This window comes from Rhipicephalus sanguineus, unplaced genomic scaffold (assembly GCF_013339695.2).
Source record: "Rhipicephalus sanguineus isolate Rsan-2018 unplaced genomic scaffold, BIME_Rsan_1.4 Seq856, whole genome shotgun sequence".
NCBI lineage: Eukaryota > Metazoa > Arthropoda > Arachnida > Ixodida > Ixodidae > Rhipicephalus > Rhipicephalus sanguineus.
The window spans coordinates 10,574-32,100 of NW_023616142.1; the positions used below are offsets into that span (position 1 = coordinate 10,574).

Here is a 21,527-nt window from a genome sequence, read left to right on the forward strand (position 1 = left end):
CCTGCGTGCTGGTTAGGAAAATGCATTAGCCAACGGGATTTCCGGGTATGAAACGTTATGTCTGCTAACACGCGCGTGAGCTAGTTGTCGGTTAGAAGAGCCAGGATAGGGGCCAGTTGGTTGTACATAGCGAAAATTTTCAGCGCGCTACTTGGGAGCCTCATCATCTCTTCAAGCATTTCATAAAGTTGTTCTCTCTCTCTCTCTACTTGGAAAAGAAAGATGACGTAGATAGAACCACGGGGGACAATACAAGCGCGATTGTGTTGTCCCCTGTGGTTATATCTACGTCGTCTTTTGTTTCCTAGTAGCACCCTGCAAATTTTCAGCCAGTTGTCAACCCCGAGACACCTCTGTCGAGAGAACACAGAATGCGGGGTAGTAAAGTGCGACATACTGGGCAGATTACGCGGTGTGTTCAGCCGGCGGAGGGGTATCTTCGAAAGCTACGGTTGAAAGATGGACGGTACACTCACTGTTAAACTCAAGCGCGCAGGTGGAGAACGAACCACATTCACCACAATCTCGCACAAACTAAACGCTATTACACAACTGTATCCGTGTGATCATTATTTCTACAGACTCGAAGTCAGCCCTGCAGTGTCTGTCGTCAACTTTACGTCGGGGTGCACAAGGCCAACTAGTATTGGAAATATGACAAACGTATCAGCAATTAAGAGAAAGGGCATGCCATAACTTTTCACTGGCTTCCAGGCCACTGTGGTATCGGCGGCAACAAACATGCCGATAATTCTGCAAAGAATGCTCATGAAGGTGGCGTGCAGCAACCCATTCCATTATCAAGAACCGATGCAGCGTCAAAGATTCGCTCACTCGCACGTGGTCTAACGCATTCAATGTGGAATACACCCGGTTTTCTGCATACCCGCCTTCACCGTCTGGATCTGTCACTCCAACTTCAAATACCGTCCGGACTATCCCGATCCGAAACAACAGTCCTCTGCCGCCTGTGGCTAGGAGTGTGTTTCACGAACAGCTTTGCTTACCGAATCGGAATGGCAGACAGTGCTGCCTGTGCTCACTCTGGCGACAAGGAAACCATTGCGCACGTCCTGTGCCATTGTCCTCATTATAGCTCCCAAAGACAACAGCTCTCAGGAACGCTAGCCCGCCTCGATGACCAGCCGTTTTCTGATCAATCAATTTTGGTGTGCCGGAACGTTCTAGCTTCCAACCAGAAAGCAACGAAGGAGCTGCTGAAGTTTCTCCGCTCAACCGACCTCGCTAAACGACTATGATGCTCCCGTGATTGAGTGTGTGTGCGTTTTTTTACTCCTTTTTCCTTCCTTACCTTTCTATCCCCCCTTACCCCGTCCCAGTGCAGGGTAGCAAACCGAAATTCTTCTGGTTAACCTTCCTGCCTTTCACTTAACCTTTCTCTCTCTCTCGAGGAATGCTTAAAGGAGTCCTGCACATCTTTCCCCAGTAATCATCCACTGACCTCAGTGTCGGAGTTTATTGCCCCACGAATCGACCGACACACAAATTTTTCGAATCCATCGAGAACGGGAGTTACAGAGACATGTCGCGCGCATAAAGCGGCTTCAGTCTTGCCTCGTCCCGACAAGCACGCTGGTGGCTACGCTGCAGATAGAGATGGCATGGGGGAAGAAGTGACGTCAGTGCGCGTCATGACCTTGAGCGTGCGTGATGAATGGCTATCGCTTTCCCCCATTCTGTTTCCGGTGCGCGAGTGTGGCTCAGTGTGCAATGCTTGAGAGTACATAGCGTGGCGCCTGCACATGGTGCCATTCCGTGGCTATAGGAGTGCATCTGATCCAAACGCCACTCTTGATTTCTGTCGACTATTGGCTACTAACATGCCATCTGCTGTTCGACGTCAAGCAACAGGCGCTGGCAGATCCGAAAAGAGTGAGCAAAGGTCTCTGTTTAGAAAGGGGCTGCTTGAGAAAATGGTAACTTCGTGCTCGGCCTCTGAACTATCCTTGACGCGCACGACTGCAAGATTTGGCTGAGCAATTCGTAGCAAGGCCTGCTATCCGCAGGATGTGTTTTTTTCACCAAGCACAAGAGGTGGTTCATGACCCATTTAAGGAAGGGATTACAATGCAAACAAGCACAACTGATATAATAGTGGTTGGTAGAGATGAAAAACGCCCTGTTTTCTGCCTCCGCTATGGGGGCACGGCACAGCGCCTCAGCTGATCGCTTGCGCGCCAGTCCGTTCGTCTTCTTTACCATCATCGGGCACATCATGTTCTGGATTTATTTTATGATTACACGTAAATTATTGGACATTTTGAGAATATTAGGATAATAACGGTTTGTTTCTGTTCACTTTCGGGTATTGGAGGCGTTTGTATATAACGAAATGAATAGGTGTAAGTACACGCAATATTGCTCATAAAACAGGCCCACGGTTTCAATGTGGCGTTTTATAAAATGCTTGATGTTCCTAATTCGATGAAGCTGATGTTTCAGAATTGATGCAACACCGTAAATTCTTGCTCGTGAAAGACGTAGACAGGGAACACAAAAACACACACACGGAGCGCTCCGTGTGTGTGTCTTTTTGTGTTCCCTCTCTACGTCTTTCACGCGCAACAGTTTACGATGATGACAAACGAACAAGCCCAAGTCGACGCCCTTCTTGAATTGATACAAGTTTATTTTACATATTTAGAACTGGGTTAGGTAGCTAAAAGAGGATATTTCCACTTTCGTTCTTCGAATGTCTCTGCTTAAAGCGGGCCGCTCTTAAAGTCCTTAAAGTGGGCCGCTCACTCCCTCTTTCTCGTTGGCGGCGCCATCCGGTCCAGCAAAATGCCGTGCGAGCTTTGGCATAATTCCGTTCAGAGACACATTGCGCAGGTATCCCAAGCACCCGGCTTCCCCGTCGGAAAGCATATGTCGGCGAGAGACACTGCGGCGACCCGAACGAAATGTATTATGCTTCCCTGCCGAATGAGCATGGCTCATTCACCTCTTGCCTGTAACCAGTGGACGAGTTGAACAGTTTGTCGCGCATGGGCTCTCCAAAAAAACGCGTACCGTCTAGGAGCGGGTGCGTCTATCGCGCTATGGAAAAAACTTTCAGTAATTCACCAACCTTCCAGATTTGTCGTGGGCAATAGTGGTCATGTAGGCACCCAAAATCTGGCGTTCGTAATGGACGCATTGTCTTGAATAAATAAACAAACAAGCAAACAAACAAACAAACAAACAAATATATAAATAAATAAATAAATAAATAAATAAATAAATAAATAAATAAATAAATAAATAAATAAATAAATAAATAAAAAGATCGCTTCGCTGGCGTTCGATCTTCACATAGTTGAAGGGCTCCTAATATTTTACTCCTTTTTTACTTTGTTCAGTGGAGAGCAGCGAGACTGCTGCTCGATCATATGGCTGTGCCAGTCTTACAATGAGCAGAGCGGGAAGCATGCTGAGGACATCCGTACTCAAAAATAAAAACATTATGGTATGAAAGCACTTTGAAAGCAGCATTCCAAGTAATGTATACTCCTTGCCTTCATGGCTTGAAGTGGTATATGTGATATACGGCAGTTCTCCCCTTAGTGAGCATGAAATCAACTTTATTTTGCGTTGAATGAAAAACATACAAAAGAATATCAAACAAATTGTTCTAGTGCTCCAACGTTGAGCGTCCCCAGCACATTGAATGAATAAACTTTATTAAATGTCCGGGCGGGGGGAAGAGCGGATTAACCCCTGTCCCGTCCCACTCTCCGTCGATGATGATCGCGTCAGGTGACGGCTCGAAGCCGTTGGACCCGGGCGGCATCTTCGGCTTGCCGGACGGCCCAAGGTTGGTCCGGTCAGCTTGAGCTTTTTTTTTTTACTTGGAAGTGACAGTGCCCTCACAGGTGAATGACGTCACGGAACGCTGGCTCAGCCAAGGCACGTCGTAGATGACCGCTGTGCAAACATCTTTCACCACCTGCGGAAGAATGAAATGGAAAGCGAGACACATACACCGTCTTAAGATTCAACAAGTTGCAGAAACATAACCAAGATACGACTGGGGCTTCCATAAAAAACTGCCGCCTTTGTTGATGCGCGGGACAAATATATTGTAACGCAAATAACAAACGATAGCTTGCGACTCTATAGCCTAGTGCGGGCCGTACCAATAGAGTTATTTTAGGTATTCCTGCTATTATAAAAAAAAAATTCACGTAGCTTGCACTGGAGGCGCAATGCTTAAAGGGGCCTTGCAACACTTTTTGAGCATGGTCAGAAAACGCTGCCAATCTGTAGTCGAGACCCCCGAGAACACGCGAGGCAAAAATTATACTGAAGCATTGTAGCGCAGCAAGCGACCTGGAATTTACAATTAAATAAACGTCGGCTAAAAAACGCTGCCTCTTCTCTCTGCAAATGATGTCATATACCCAAATTACTGCGCCATGTACCCAGGTCCTCGGCTGTTGGCTGACTTGAGCATCGTGAGCTGCATTAGTTACTGTGACCGCCACGTGCCCGTGCGCGCGCCCCCGATCACACTGAAAGTAAGCCGCGCGCTCCAAGGAAAAAAAAAAAGTGCAGAAGGCCATGACGCACTCGGACGAACGGACAAATTTTCTTTCGCTCTTGCCATCCCCTCCCTGAGTAGCTTTCAGCGCGCTCTCTGGTACCAAAGGAGAACGAAAACGCTTGAAGCGTGCGAGAAACCCCTGTAACTACGCTCGTATACATGACGGATTCTAAAAATCTTTACACCATTTGAATCGTAAAGCGTCGGGCGCATGTAGCGACGATATTTAATTATAACCCAGAAAAGTGTTGTAGCTCCCATTTCATAGACAGCCAAGCTTATGTGCACCCATGTAGTCCTGGCTGTTGCTCTATTGCTAAGATTTGCAATTTTTTTCCTTCTTTCTGCCTCCATTTCTTTCTTTTGCTCACTGTTTTTTTGGTGTGTTCCAGTGTTTGACGTTATTCCAATATTTGACGTTATTAAGCTTGCGTGTTGTTTGCCTTCGCACTGATGGTCTGGTTTGAGTGCATAGAATGATGCCCAGTAACAGGCGACGCTTTAATTTCCTATCGCGAAATCGTACTTGACCATTTGTAATCCCTCCTATAACAGTACGAGTATGTTTGGATTGTAGCTGGTGGGAATCTGACTGGTCAAATGGGGTCAGTCTTACGAGATGGACCCGTAGCGCCACCGGACGAATCACGTTAAAAGGCCGCGGATTTTCTGTCTAGTAGCATTTTGACCAATCAGTCGGCTTCGTGGGAATGCTCCAAGCGGCTGTCTGCCTGCGAAACACGTAAGCAAATTGTGATCGACACAGCAGGGCGATATCGCGGGAATTCCACAAGACGTGCATAGTGATGACTGCGTGATGTACGCAAGCGAGTTTTACAGAGCAAGCTTTCATGACATCCTACAGCCGACTTTGACGGAGTATTGGTCTGCCGCCGCCGGTGTCCGTAACTCCTATCGCGCGAGATGTGAAAAATATATCCAGGATCGAATGGGATTTGAACCCGAGACCTCTGCCTGGCAGTCGGGTGTTCCACCACCGAGCCACGCTGGTGCTTGAAACGCCTTCGCAAAAATACCCTATACAATCGTCATGTTGGGAAAGGAATCACCTTAACATATGTAATATAGCGTGGTAGTACAGTAAAATATCAACCAGGCGTTACGCAATGAGAATAGCCCAACGAGTGGGTCGTTCAATGCTTCCAAATTATTACAAAGGGCTAAGCCATAATTCTTCATCGTCATCAGCCACAGCACCAAAAATGTGCACATAATGCCTTACAGATGTGTAGAAGGCATTTCGCTTCTCCGAAGAATGACCAATAATGGCGTAGTGGGTGCCTCCCTACTTCAAAAAAATTATGATGATTTATGGCGTAATAGGTACCATGCAAGTGTAATTTTAGTATTTGCCCCAAGATAATTCACAACGGGCTCTAGAAAGGCCGCTGTTGCAGCTTTCGCTGTGACTGTGCTCCGTGTTCCGCGCAGGCTTGGTACTATTTTTCGGTGGATCCTGGTATTTGACACTTTAGTTTTTAGAAAACTGACCACAATGTGCCGGAAAGAGCTAAATTTTCCCATATTGAAAATATGATCATCATCTTCATTTTAAACCTACCTAGGTCCGCTGCAGGACGAGTACTTCTCTAAATGATCTCCACTTTAGCCTACCTTGCACGAGCTCATTGCATTTCATACCTGCGAACTTCCTAATTTCATCGCTCAGTGTAATTCGCTGACTTGCTCGACTGCGCTTCCCATTCCTTTTCGTCCCGTTTCTCTAACTGTTATCTGTCGCACGCAGAACGCGACGAGCCCAGCTCCATTTCTTTTGGCTGATGTAAAAGGTAATATCCGTGTTCCCAGATCCATTCTAACCCCCTCCAATCTCTCAAAGCTAGGCCTACCATTTTTGTTTCCAATCAACGACGCGTGGTCCTCAACTTTTTCGCTATAGCCTCTTTGTTATCCTGCACGTGTCAGCGCCATATATAAGAACGATTAGTATGCATTGATAATACACTTTTCGCCTTAATGACAGCGGTTCCCTAGTAGCACCAAATTTTGACACAACGTTGCCGCAACATTGAAAAAAGTTGCTTCATAGTTGTGTCAACATTGCGTGCTACAAGGGTTATTGCTCGTGATTACTTGGTAGTTCCTGCCATATACGATGCAGCCCATCTTTATTCTTTTGTGATTTTCCTTTTAACACGAAAGTGTTTTATGCCGGGGTCCACCACGGCCACTGACGTATTTCCGTCAGGATATGATGTTGTAAAACACACAGACTAAGAGGACTAACAGTGGGCAAAGAAAAAAACCAGAAGAAAAATGCGATAGCAAGAAAAGCGGCCCGTGATGGACGCGCTGCGACTACCGTGCGTCCATCACTACCCGGCAGCTACTAGACAGTTTTAATTTCACGTACGTAGGGACTTCTCATGCGCAAACGTGAAAAGTACACGTACGTTACGTGCACGACATCTGAAATGCTTTTAGCTACACGCACGCGGCGCGCGGTGAGAGCTACCACGTAGCTCGATCTGCTGAGAATCATGAACACTGCGGTAGTTTGTTCGAGCGCCCGCGCGAGCAGACAGCGGAAGGGCAAGATTCTCGCTGCGCAAATATAAGAAGCGAGAGAGTTGGCCGACGCCTTTAAGTGCGCCCGCGCGCTCCTAGCGCCATCTCGCTGGTAATGAAGAAACGCTTATAAGCGCCTCCGTCTCGGAGGACTGCAAACGGTGAAGGGTGTGTATATAACGCTCGCCGTTAGCTGCCAGAGGTATGATGCTTTGTGGAGTAGTGCTTAGCGCACCGCGCTGCGAATTGAGAGGTCGCTGGTTCGATTCCGCGCTTCGGAAGCATTTTCCTGACTTATTTTTCTTTGGGATATTGATGTATATATACATACTTATACATATACGCAGCATGACGGCGGCGACGGCGACGGCATAATCAGCCCAGACTGTCCATATAATTGCTATCGCAATAAAAGTTCCGCCACCGGGAGTCGAGCTTATGACTACTCGCTCCCATGGAGGAAGGAAAACTCAGGAGAGGCCCTATCGTATCCCAATGCATTGCGAAAAGTGTGGCGGAAGTGACGTCAGATTTATGGGGCAAACAAACCGGTATGGGGCAAACAAAACAGCAGACGCCCCGCGGCGTGCTCTCCGCGGTGGTTCGCTTCTGCTCAGATTTGTAGTCCCGGCGTAAACTTAGCGCGTATTGGGCGGTTCGCACGTAGTAAAACGTTGCAAGCAGACGTTTACCAGGCTGTTCGAGCGTGGCAGGCCCGAGCACTGCGTGCTGAAATTCTTCATGGAGCGTTTTTGTGCAACAGTACAGAAAGTACCGGTACGCGCCGTAGTCAAAAACATTCAGCCCCTGCATCATCGTATTCGAACTCCCCTAGCAGTGACTTACGCGTTCTGCTGGACGTTAGATCTTTCTTTTAGTTTCTCGTAGCCCGATTTCCCGATCTATTGCCCGATTAGCGGTTGCGGCGCAACGTTGGCGTAACTTCACGTCGAAAAGAGGACACCGCTGTATTGTATAGGCGATCGTGCACGTAAAGTTTGTAATTCCAGTGCGCTCACAACACAAGCACGCAGCGAGCGCATACCGAACAATACATACATCACGTAGTCCGACAATAACAACAAAAGTTTATTGCCCTTTCGTTGAACGACACAGCCTCTAAAACGTACGATGCCTTCAGCGCATGTTATGTACGGCGCGTCAGACGCCAAAAACAAAAATTCACATGAGTTCTGAGTTGACAGAAGGAGTAACAAGCAACAGAGCGCACATCCGAGAGCTTCGCACGCAAATACCATGCCTTAGTGATCAGCAATGAAGCGAACGTATACGTACACATGAAAAAGTGACACCCGGTACTGTCCGCAGTGCACGCGATTTGCACCGGGTATACGCAACAGCTGGGCATTGCGTAGCTTTCCTAAAGAACACACACAAAGAGCAGCATGCGTGAATCGACTACACGGCTTGCGCGGCGAAAAACAAACAAGCAAAAAAAGGCTGCAAAGTTTCGCGATGCGCGCATGCGCTTGCAAACGTCGCAACGGAAATCGCGAAATGTTTCGCTGCGCCTTCGCTAGGAGGCGATGCGGGTGTTTGCGATGTGGAGGCTTCACGAATGTGACGTCAGGGCCTCTCCTTATTTTAACACGAAAGTGTTTTATGCCGGGGTCCACCAAGTACATCCGTCACGGATATGACGTTGATAAAAAGGACGGCAACGGGTGAGAAAGAAAAAAACCAATAGATACCCCGCTGGGAATCGAACCCACGACGTTGCGGCCGCGACGGCAAGCGCCCGACGCTCTACCGACTAAGGAAACTCGGGTGATGCTAGGCACGGCGCGAACGCGCCTTATATCTCACACATTCTCTTTCGCGGCGGGCGGAGCGGGGCGGTGCCGCCGTCTGTGAGAGGTGGAAAGAAGTAATGCTTCACGATCGACACTTACTAGCGCTTCTCCGAGATTGCACGTGATATCGGAGGTCATGGTTAAAGCGTCTTGATACCAGAGAGGTAGACTGGCCGCGCTGGCGTCGCCGAGGCACCCTTGACGCAGTTACGTTCTTTGCCTTTGGATTCGTGTTAGCGTGCGTCGGCTCATCGGAGTAGTGCAGCTTCCACGTGCACGAACGGGATTTCTCTGCCGCCGACTGCTACAAATGCGAGAGCACCGACTAACAAAACTGCTGCAATATGCGTTGCAGAAAGGACGCGATTTCGACGGGCGAATGTCGTGCCTTGGCGGAGCGAGAGCAGCGCCTGCGAGACAGAGGCCAGCGGGACGCACGCGTTTGCGGCTCAGGCTACGAACCTCTACCTCCCGCGTTGCTGAAGTGCAGTGTGTGTTATGTATGCATGAGCACAGGCGTCGGCTACCCATTACTAGAAAGCGCACACCGTGCCGTTTCTCTCCTTAATTGACGACGCTTTGAAGAAGTGCATACCGGGTACCAGTGTTGATTATGAGCTTGTTGATATCATCATTACGCGCGATTCACGATTCGCTGTGTCCAAATATATGTTCACACCGTCAGCTACCTCAACGGTTTTATCATGATCATGGGCGTTAGTCGTCGCGATATACATGCTGTCAACATGGGTGCATCCACGTCAAACGGTGCTATAGCTGCCAAACACGAATAGACATTGTACAAGCTCTCGTATATCATAAGCACTACTTCTGTGAAGACACGTTTCACTTTCGTGTTATACCGATTCCTATGACGGAGGGATCAGCCATGTTTTTTCCTTCCTCCATGACTCGCTCCGCAGCGCGCAGCGCGAAACGATTCGGCCACGGACGGCATGTTCTTCGCAACCCCAACGGCACCATTTGCCGGTGGCCGTACTCGGAGATCTGTGTTACATAGCGTGCTTTCGTCATCACTAGCCAGATGGCGCGAAAGGCTCGAATAACAATAGCGCGCTTTAAATGTCGTCGCCGTTGCGACGAGCGGCCGCCTCTACAGGGCGTGGTCGCTAGTGCGCGCGCTTATCTCGTGATCGCGGTGGTTTGTACGTCTTGCGTTGAGAGCACGATCGTCACTTGGCTCACTGCAACGGTCGCTTTTGCAAAAGGAGCGCGGTGCGCACGCAGAAATGTTACAAATGTGACAGTTCGCGCTATTCCTGTCTATGTTCGTTCCGTGCGTCCTTTCTGCTTAAGCAGCGCGTTGCAAGTTTTGATCTGCTTGCCGTTCTTCGCCTGGCATTACAATTTGTTGCTGTATCATTCATTCCTTCGCCCTTGGGGCGAAAGAATACACAATAAACGCTCAACTACGTCTGTGAAGACACGTTTCACTTTCGTGTTATACCGATTCTTATGACAGAGGGATCAGCCATGTTTTTCGTAAGTAGACTGCGCTGTTAGTATTAGACCTAGGTATGCACATTCTTCTACAGACTCCGAACGTTGGTTGCCAATTGTGAAACCTTTGTGTTTCGCCATGCTATGGAACAATATCGTTGCCTTCAGCGTAATTGTTTAGAGTCCCGCTCTAGTACTTTCGCTTTTTAAGTCCTTATAACTCTTCAGTTCGTCAACCTCACCGGTGACGAGCACTATTCCATCTGGAAATCGTCGGTTGCTGAGATATTCCCCGTTAATTTATTTCCTCTTTATGCCAAGTGCAGTTTTTAAATTACTTTTAAGCATGCGGTGAACAGCATTGGGGAGAACGTATCCCTTCGTCTGACACTTTTCTATTTTTTTTTATGGAGAAACGAGGTAGCTGTGGAGTCTTTGTAGATATGGGTTCGAGTATTTATATACGATTCAGATACCCCTTGGTGACTTATTCCTATAAAGAATGCCGGTATCTCTACCTAGTCGAAGGCTTTTTCATTTTCTATGAAAGCTAAATGGGTGTGTTGTATCCAGCAGACCTGTCCTTCCTCTGGTTGATCAGTCTAGTGGTTATGGTGCTCGACTGCTGACGCGAAGGTCGCGGGATCGAATCCCGACCGCGGCGGCTGCACTTTCGATGGAGGTGAAGGTGTTTGAGGCACGCGTAGTTACATTTAGAGGCACGTTACAGAATCTCAGGTGCTCGAAATTCCCGGAGCCCTACCACTACGGCGTCCCTTATAATCATATCCTGGTTTTGGCACGTTAAACCCGATTTATTATTATTATTATTGTTATTATTATTATTAAGAAGCACAAACTTCTTGTACTTGGCGATTTTAACACACCTGGAATTGACTGGACCACACTTATTTTTCTCATTATCATCATTTCTTAAAGAACAAGTGCAGCGTATTGTTAGATTTTCTTGCTTTTAATTCCCTACAGCAGCACAATAGTATTGCCAATTCCTGTGGTAACGTCTTAGATCTATGTATTTCTAATAATCAACCTATCGAAGTATCACTCTCTCACATCTCTCTTGTTCGTCCTGACAAATTTCACCCACCACTCAAACTAACACTCTGTATTTCACCAGAAAAACCAAGCTTTCCCAGAAAAATCGACAAAACGCCCCAGATTTGCCTTCAAGCGAGGTGACTACGTTGGCTTGTACCAGGACTTGTCCACCACAGATTGGTCACTGGTAACTGACAAAACCAATGTTGATGATCAAGTCGATCAGTTTACGGAGCTTATCTTGACCAGCATGCGCAAGTTCATTCCCCAGTATACACCTCATCACTGTAAATATCCCTCCTGGTTCTCATCAGAACTTATAAGTGCACTGAAACATAAAGATCGTGCACACAGGAAGTATAAACGTTCTGCATCAACTCATTTGAAGGAAGAATTCTGTCGTTTTCGTACTCTTTGTGAACGCCTTTATAAACGGGATCACAGTCTATATATTTCATTTTTAGAAAAAAGCGCGTCTGACAGGCCGGCTGAGTTTTGGAAGTATGTGCGCAACGGTCGAGCAAAAGTGGCGAGTCCTTCAGGATACTGGACCCAAATGGAGTAGAAGTTCAAACAGTTTGCTGACTGTTTTGCCATGCATTTTTCATCTGTCTATAAGTCTCCAGCCTCTGTAGCTAGTAACGGTCGACAGATTAAGGCAGTTGGCACAGCTGATGCTGTGTCGCTAGATGAAGATTCCATTTGAGAATGCATTAAGCGCTTGAAACCATCCTTTTCAGCTGGCCCAGATGGCATCCCTCTGCCATACTAAAAGCCTATGGCAGTATACTTGTCCCAGTATTGACTACCATATTTAATAAGTGTCTGCATGCTTCAACGTTTCCTAGCATGTGGAAAACTGCTCGTGTTTTCCCAGTGTTTGTCTGGCTGTAAAAGTGACGTCTCGAACTACCGCCCTATTTCCCTTCTTTGTGCCGCATCCAAAATCTTTGAGCTTGCGCTTCACAAAATATTGTCTTTTGATGTAAAAATTCATTGATTGTGAATCAGCATGGGTTTCTCGCTGGCCGCTCAACTGTCACTAATCTTGCCAGTTTCATGATGCAAGTCTCCACGCCTATTTCGCAGAGAGGACAGGTTGACGCTATTTACTGTGACCTTAGCAAAGCTTTTGATGTTGTCAGCCATTCGCTGCTTGTGGATAAACTGCACACTTTGATGTTGATTCTTCAATTGTGAATCTCCTCCATAGCTATCTTCTTGATAGATTATGTTACGTTGTCGTTAATGGCCAAACGTCCTCTTTGTATAAAGCTACTAGTGGGGTTCCTCAAGGGTCGGTACTGGGCCCACTCCTCTTTTTAATTTATGTTAATGATGTTTCTTCTGTCATTCGGAATTCTTCTTTCCTTTTGTATGCCGATGACATAAAGATATTTAAGGAAATTCATTCAGTTATCGATTGTCGCTTGCTGCAATCTGGATTTGTGTTCTTTTTTCTGAATGGTGCAGGAGCAATAACCTCTCCCTAAATATTTCAAAAACCAAGGTAATGAGTTTCACTCGAAAAACATCTAGTGTGCCATTTTTATATTCTGTCAATTCTGTGTCGTTGTGTAAGGCATGTGAGATCAATGATCTAGGTGTTCTTTTTGATAGCACCTTACACTTTTCTGCTCACGCTAAGCGTGTTGCTTTGCGGGGTCTTCGCACCCTAGGCTGTGTTTGCAGAATGTCTAGAGAATTCCGTTCTCCTGTGCCCTTCCGAAAATTGTACACCGCGCTATGTCTTCCTCAACTAGAGTATGCATCTGTGATCTGGAATGGAATTCCTAATTCCAGCAGCAACGCCACTGAGCGAGTCCAGAAAAGATTCCTAAGCATTTACAACCATCGTTTCGCTAGAAATGACTCTGGATCTCGTTCTAACGCTGCTGGATTATTATCATTGCCATCACTTTGCTGCCGACGAAATCGCGCTGATCTGTTATTTCTTTACAAGCTTGTGCATGGTATCATATCCTGCCCTGTACTGCTCAACTGTCTTAATTTTCGAATTCCACGTAAGCTGACCAGAGAGAATAGACCTTTACATGTAACCGCCTGCCTCTGTGAACATTCGACGATTGGCAGGATACAACGTCTTTACAATGCTTACTTTTTGGAGCTCGATGTTTTTCACAGCTCCCAGTCGTTGTTCTGCTCCGAGCTTTGCACTGTACTTACGTAGACTTGTACACTGCTGATATTTTTTTTTCTGCCTGCGCATAGTTGTATATGTGCAATTTTATAACGTTTTTTATCCCTGATATTTTATTATGAATGTTTCCTTTGTTTTTTTTTTCGTCTTTTTTTCGTGCGCCAGTACAAAGACCTTACGGTTGTTCCTGGGCACATTAAATAAACGTTTGATTGATTGATTATTATTATTATTATTATTATTATTATTATTATTATTATTATTATTATTATTATTATTATTATTATTATCATTATTATGTCTGGCTGATCCCATGACTGTGATACATCGGGCAGTGTCCTTTCCTGAAAGTGGCTTGCTATCTGGGATGGTAAAAAAGAAGTGTTTCTCTTAGCTAAAACTGCTGCTTGGGCGAGTTGCTTCATGGTTATGAAGAATTTTACCAGCCCGAAAAGACGGAACACCTGGGGGTCGAGACACACACACGCAGCGCTGAACTCACAACTGATATATTACCTTGAACGCAAGGCCTTCTTATGGCACGCATCAAAACAATGGAAGAAGCGGATTAGCTCTGCATCTGCGTGTCTCGATCCCTAGGTGTTCCGTCTTTCTGCGCGAGTAAAATTTGTTTCTCTCATCCAGTTTAAAAATACCTGCGCAACTTTCTTGTATATCATCGAAAGTATGCTGATGGGCCTATGATGCTTCGAGTTCTTTATGTCTGCTTTCTTATGCATTGATATAATGCAGACATTTCTTCAGCTCGCTGGTAATTTTGACGTTTTGAGGTATTGCATGCGGTAATTTTACTCCATACGATATCCCCTCTGCCTTTAATGAAATCTAGTATTCCCATAACGGCAGAGATACACACCAATGACGTGTTACTGGCAGGCCAACGCTGCTACAATAATTCAAATAATTACATGCAAGGACATACTCAATTCCTCTTTCGGGTCAAACTGCATATTTGCACACCACTCACCTCTCGGGACTTTGGAAGGCAGGTCTCCCGGCTGTAGGACTCTGTTACTCTGCAAGTAGACTCAGCTGTCTTGAACTTGAGCCGGTAGTTTCGGCCAGCCACGACCTGTGAATAAAATACATTGGCGTACTTCTTATGGTGTCATGCTTCGCTGCTTAGTCTTGGCTTTATTGATGATAGCGTTTGTTTATGTCAATTGAGAATCACTGTGAAAACAATTTCAAAACGGTCCTGCTGACGTTTATAAAACCTTATTTATACATAGCTATATGCAACTCCCCGACTTGCACTTACGAGTCCAGAAACGTCTACATGAAAACACGCATCCACAATGTTGAAGTGAGAGCAGAGAGGCAAATGCTTCAAAGCTCCTTAAAATGCAAAGAAAAATGTTTTAATAGATATTATTACATAGCAAACCGTAGCTTGTCATCAATGCAAGGTTCAGACATTAAGATGTCTTCGAGATGCCCTGTGAAGTTTTTTTTTGTTTCAGGGCCAGAAAAGTGAAGCTGAAACAAGTATGAAGGAAAGCGCGCTGCTAAAACTACTCAGTAGTTCACTTACACATAACGTTTTATTTATTTCGTGCAATGGCGAAAAATGAACTAAAAGGGCAATAATTCTGCGTAATTTACACTACGTTTTTCCGGCTTTGAATAGCATTAGTTGTAGCCAATGAACCGAAGTACCGTGAGTGGGGCTACAGAGCTTACGCGTGAATTCATGCGTCAACGCAAAATAACAGCTGTAACACCGAAATATAATTGTTAGCAGGAAGAACGACTATGAAACATACAGTGGCAATATCGTAGTGTATGATTAATCAATTAGATCAAGATAGGCGATAAAGAATCTCTGGCGGAAAATCTTTGTTGCTTTATCATCATCATCAGCCTGTCTACGCCCACTGCAGGGCAAAGGCCTCTTCCATGTTCCGCCAACCAACGCGGTCCTGTGCTTTCTGCTGCCTCGTTATACCTACAAACTTCTTAATCTCATCTACCCACCTAATTTTCTGTCTCCCCCTCACGCGTTTGCTATCTCTTGGAATCCAGTCAGTTGCCCTTAATGACCACCGGTTATCCTGCCGACGTGCTACGTGCCCGGCCCGTATCCATTTCTTCTTGATTTCCACTATGATACCCTTAACCCCCGTTTGTTCCCTGACCCACTCTACTCTCTTGCTGTCTCTTAAGGTTACACCTATCATTTTCCTTTCCATCGCTCGCTGCGTCGTTCTCAATTTAAGCTGAACCCTCTTCGTAAGTATCCAGGTTTCTCCTCCGTAGGTAAGTACCGGTAAGATGCAGCTGCTATATACCTTCCTCTTGAGGGAACAGTGCATTTCAGTGAGACTCTGGCGCTGATGTAGTTTTCAGAAAGTACATCATTATTCCCTTCGTCCACTAAATGGAGATTGGAATGAAATTTGGGTTTGAACGATACCTCTATATGTGTTCGTTTGTATGTGTGCTTGTATAGATATATGTGAAAAATTGACAAATTTCGGGGTGGTGGTTGACACTGGTTGCTTGAGTGCAGACTGTAAGCCGTAATATTACACAAAGAGCGGTTACTTCGTGATACATCGATGTTTTAGCAGCAACTATAATATATACTTTGTATACTGCATTTAGGCAACGCCTACCACTACAAGCTAAACTCTCGGATGTCTCATGTAAACACTACATGTGAAAAAAAAAGCAATGTTCCTGTGGTTCTTCGCATACGCCACCAACGGTCTAATTGAGTGGGGCCTCATTTCGTAGCCTGGGGTGAAGATCGCGAGACGTAGTAACACATCACTGTTTCGTACCTGTGTATCGACGTCCACGAGCTCGAGCACGGTATCGAAGAACTCTCGGCCTTCGACTTGTTGCGAGACGGCGAAGTGGGCAAGCTCCTCGAAGATCGCCTCTTCGCTAACGTTATGTTTCTGCCATCCGCCCACGAGCCCCACAGGACTGGCTGCGGTGCAAGCGAACACAGCCACCAGGGCCACTGCTATTCCGCACGCTGTGGCACCAAGGGAAGGCATGGTTACCTGCGTGTGTTTGAGGAACAAACGTGGGAAGGCAATCTGAGAGCATCATTTTGGGCTAGTTGGTGTTCCGTGACACCAAAGAAATTGCGCGACGAAAACACTGACAGAGGAAGGAAGACAGCGCAAACACAGCGCATCTTCAGTTGAAATTTTGCGCAGTGTTTGTACTTGTCTCCCTCTGTCCGTGTTTTCGTCGCGTAATTTCTTTGACGCCAAGGCAATCTGCTTGCATGGTTTCATGCAGTCTCAACCGACGTAAGGAAAACAAGATTTATCCGTAACTCTCTGGCAGAAAATTTTATTACATGAATCTTACTGTCACGTGTAACACATTTGCTTGTTCTTTGTATTCCGCTTGTAATTGTGCCGTGTTTAGTTTCACATATTTATGTCCATTCGGGAGCGATCACCATTACGCTATGTAGGAATGGTGATTTCATAACTACAGAAAGCACGAATCAACGCGCAAGCTTTAGGACTTCCCATTGGAAAAACTTATGCAGTTTGTCTGCATTAAGGAATGACAAGGTAAGTGCCAATACGACTTCTATCGACAATAGTAATAAAAAACCCTATAGCACAGAACCGAGTAGAAAAAAGCGCGGAGAATATTGTGCCTCACCTGTTGCTGTTCATTTATCGATGAAGGGAAAGATCGATCGTCATGTATCATAATGCCCAACGCAATCATCAAGTTAAGGAAGAGCCCACATGAGACTGAACTGCTGCATAGCAGAACACCTAAGCGCGCGCCAACAAGTACATGGGGAGGGGATGAGAACATAAGCGTTTGTGTTGTCATCACCTCCCTCTGTCGTTGTTCGCGCGCGCTTAGGTGTTTCTGCTATGCGAAACATACTCGCCCAAAAACCCGTGCTCCTGAAATATTACGAACATCGCTATTGGATAAAAAACGCCAGCTTCTTTGAACACCGTGGATGCGCTGAATTAAAGGGGATATCTGGTTCCAGCATCCGATATTGGATAGCTATTATTATAGGCTATACTGAATTCCGCTTGTTTCTTGCTTTTGACAGCACTGTAACACCGTTCTGGCAGTGCGACTACGAAAATATTATTCCTCACATTACACTGATGCACAACCATGCCGGATTAACATTTCAAAACGAGACAGTGATAGCAAGCATAAAAAAAGGTAATAATAATACTTGTTGGGCTTAACGTCCCAAAACCACGATATGAATATGAGAGACACCGTTGTGGAAGGCTACGGAAATATTGGCCACCTGGGGTTCTTTATCGTGCCCCTAAAGCAGTATAAAAAAGGTAAAAGTAGTTCTTGAGTATTAGGCTACGTGCCAAAACAAACATAAATATGGGTCTCACTGTATTCGGAGTTTCTATATTTCTATTGACCTTCAAGGAATATTACGGTACAGTTCATTAAATTTCATATCGAAACGTGGAAGTGTGCGCTACTTGTACTCTACATTCGAAGGTTATTGCGCGCAGCGGTATGGATGATAATTTCGATTTCAAAAGTCGTCCGCCTCAGTGGTATGGTGGTTACGGTGTGCGGCTGCTCACCCGAAAATCGCGGTTTCGATCCCGGCCATGGCGGCTGCATTTCGATGAAGCCCGAATGCTAGAGGCCCGTGCCCTGTGCTATGGTCCCCCAGATGGTCTAAACTTGCGAATCCCTCCTTTACGGCGTGCCACATAATCGTATCGTGATTTTGGCTCTTAAAACCCCACCAATTAATACATATTTTGTAAAGCCTGCTATCGTCTTCGTCCTTTCACGTATCTCCGCGACACGCGATTACCTACGACTTACCTGTCTTACCTGTGGCGTCGCTCCCCGAGTTTGCACAAATCTTCGCCTTATCGGAGTGAACCTACTTTCATTGAAAGTTAACGCTTGAGCCTCTGAGCCCTCGTTATTCTTGCTTATTACTGCAGTGGTAAGCCTCGGCGCTACACTTGTGTATTCGGGCGCATTTCCTTTTCGGCCCTATTGAATTCGATGCCGTGTACGTGCATATATATCGTACCATCGTGCACAACAAGGCAACGCCGTATGCGAAAAAGTGCCAGAGTTTCGGCAATATAGCTCACGACATTTCTCTCAATGCGCAGATGGTCGTGTATTTCTAAGCTAAGTAAGTCCTTGGCACCTAATTTCGATGCGACTTCGAGAACCATACAGAAGCTTTGAATGCAAATTGGAAGGCCTGGTAAGATACTGTGCGCTCGTCTCATGCAAATGCATCAACCACTACTCACCGTGGGCACTTGAGACCACAAATACGCCGCTGCCGTTTTGCTTCTGAATCGCTCGACGGAGGAGGCGTGCAAGCGGGGCTGTTTCCTCGGCGCCGAAGAGCGCGGCGGGAAGCGTGAAAAGCAAGGGTGGCAGAGTCGTCAGATACGCCCACTGCGAAATGCGCTTCCTTCTTGAGAAGCGGCGGACACGACGGCATCCCGACAGTTTTTATTTGCACGGACGCTTGCGTAAGACGCACGTCAGCGGCCGCGAGAGGGAAGAGAGAGGATATGGTGGTAAAACCGGATGGTCTGGTGCGCCAGATTTCGAAAGGGTGCATCACTAACTCATTTCTGAGGTATTGGTTGCCGCACGCGTATATATATATATATATATATATATATATATATATATATATATATATATATATATATATATATATATATATATATATACGGTGGAATCTCATTGGTACGATTCTGCGTAATACGTGTTTCGGCCTAATACGTTTTCCTTTTTATTGCCGGTCAACGTCCATTAGAATTAGTACATTTTCACGCGTTTAATACGTTCACATTTTTGCCCCGAATTGCGTAATATGACCGTGAAACTTTATCTTCAACGATATATCTAAATACACAAAGTTTTTTCTTCGCTATACTAGTATGCATAGTTGTCATGGTTTAACGTCCCAAAACCACGATTTGTTTATGAGAGACGCCGTAGTGGATGGCTCCGGAAATTTCGACCGCCTGAGGTTCTTTAAAGGGACACTAAAGGCAAATATTAAGTGGACGTTTATTGTTGAAATAGCGGTCCAGAAAACGTCGTAGTGCTACCATTTTGCCAAAAAGTGCCTATTTTGAAATGAAATCAAGTTTTAGTGGTCCGCATCGCGTTAGCCCGCCTGAAAGCGTTCTTTCTCACGTCACTGTTGCCGTGCCCAACGTTGCCCGCCTTTACTGTGCGGCGGCGTGCACTGGCGGCTTGCACCATTCGGGCATCCGGCAACCATCCACATGCATGCGGCATTTGTCGAACATTCTGTCAGAGCAACTTCACGAGCGCGCAAAACCCACGCGGCAGTACGCGATGCCGAAACTACCATGGAGACGCGACCAGCGCAAGCGAAGCAGGGTGCCGGGCGAAGCGCATTTCGGCGAAAACGGAACCTTTGAATTAGGCGCGCCTTTCCCATGGCAACGCCAAAGAGGTTCTTTTAACGCGAAAGTGTTTTATGCCGGGGTCCACCAAGTACATCCGTCACGGATATGACGTTGATAAAATGGACGCCATCGGGTCAGAAAGAAAAAAAAACCCAAGAAAAATATACCCCGCTGGGAATCGAACCCACAACGAACTGCCGACTAAGCTAACTCGGGGAGGGCTAGACACGGCGCGAACGCGCCTTATATCTTTCACTCATTCTCTTTCGCGGCGGGCGGAGCGGGGCGGCGCCGCCCTCTGTGAGATGTGAAAAAAAGTAATGCTTCACGATCGGACACTTACTAGCGCTTACTCTGAGATTGTGCGCGATATCAGAGGTCATGGTTAAAGCGTCTCGATACCAGAGAGGTAGACTGGTTGCGCTGGCGTCGCCGCGGCGCCCTTGACGCAGTTACGATATTTGCCTTTGGCTTCGTGTTTGCGTGCGTCGGCCCATCGGAGTAGTGCAGCTTCCACGTGCACCAACGGGATCTTTCCGCCACCGACTGCTTTCAATTGCGAGAGCACCGACTAACAAAACAGCTGCAATACGCGTTGCAGAAAGAACGCGATTTCGACGGGCGAATGTCGTGCCTTGGTGTAGCGAGAGCAGATCCTGCGAGACAGAGGCCCGCGGCACGCACGCGTTTGCGGCTCAGGTTACGAACCTCTACCTCCCGTGTTGCTGAAGCGCAGTGTGTGATGTATTCATGAGCACAGGCGTCGGCTACCCATTACTAGAAAGCGCACACCGTGCCCTTTCTCTCCTAAATTGACGACGCTTTGAAGAAGTGCATACCGGGTACCAGTGTTGATTATGAGCTTGTTGATATCATCCTTAAGCGGGATTCACGATTCGCTGTGTCCAAATATATGTTCACACCGTCAGCTGCCACAGCGGTTTAATCATGATCATGGGCGTTAGTCGTCGCGATAGAGACATGCTGTCAACATGGATGCATCCACGTCAAACGGTGCTATAGCTGCCCACACGAATATACATTGTACAAGCTCTCATATATCACTACACAATGAGCACTACTTCAGTGAAGACACGTTTCACTTTCGTGTTTTACCGATTCCTATGACGGAGGGATCAGCCATGTTTTTTCCTACGAACCAAGCAGAAACGAACAAATAGCATTTTATTACGTCTCTTGATGCACTGAAAGTTTTTTATATTGCAGCTAGTTTGATTACAGCTAGTTTGATTATATTGCAGCTAGTTTGATTTTATATGCAGCTAGTTTGAATTGTAGTCGGGCTCTCTCACGTCATCGGGATCATTTCCAAAATGTCCCACTCGTGGTGCTCATCGTGTGATACATTTAGCTTAATTTTTCTGTAAGTAGGGCACTGCTGTTGAGAATATTGCCGTTTTAGACGTTGTCATACATTCAGCTTTCACTCTGACATAAATTATTTGCCTTAGTGTCCCTTTCTATCTATCTAGCCATGAACCTAAAAC

The 21,527-nt window shown here is 46.3% G+C and overlaps 1 protein-coding gene across 1 annotated transcript; it reads right to left on the reverse strand.

Annotated features, from left to right (window-relative positions):
* Positions 1-3,563: 3,563 nt before the first annotated feature.
* Positions 3,564-19,058, reverse strand: LOC119378517 (salivary cystatin-L). The gene is made up of 4 exons (XM_037647627.2): positions 18,874-19,058; positions 16,399-16,626; positions 14,580-14,684; positions 3,564-3,949 (listed from the first exon to the last, which is right to left on the reverse strand). The coding sequence occupies exons 2-4, from the start codon at positions 16,618-16,620 to the stop codon at positions 3,848-3,850; spliced, it is 429 nt and encodes a 142-aa protein (XP_037503555.1). The 5' UTR covers positions 16,621-16,626; positions 18,874-19,058; the 3' UTR covers positions 3,564-3,847.
* Between the last annotated feature and the right edge of the window lie 2,469 nt (positions 19,059-21,527).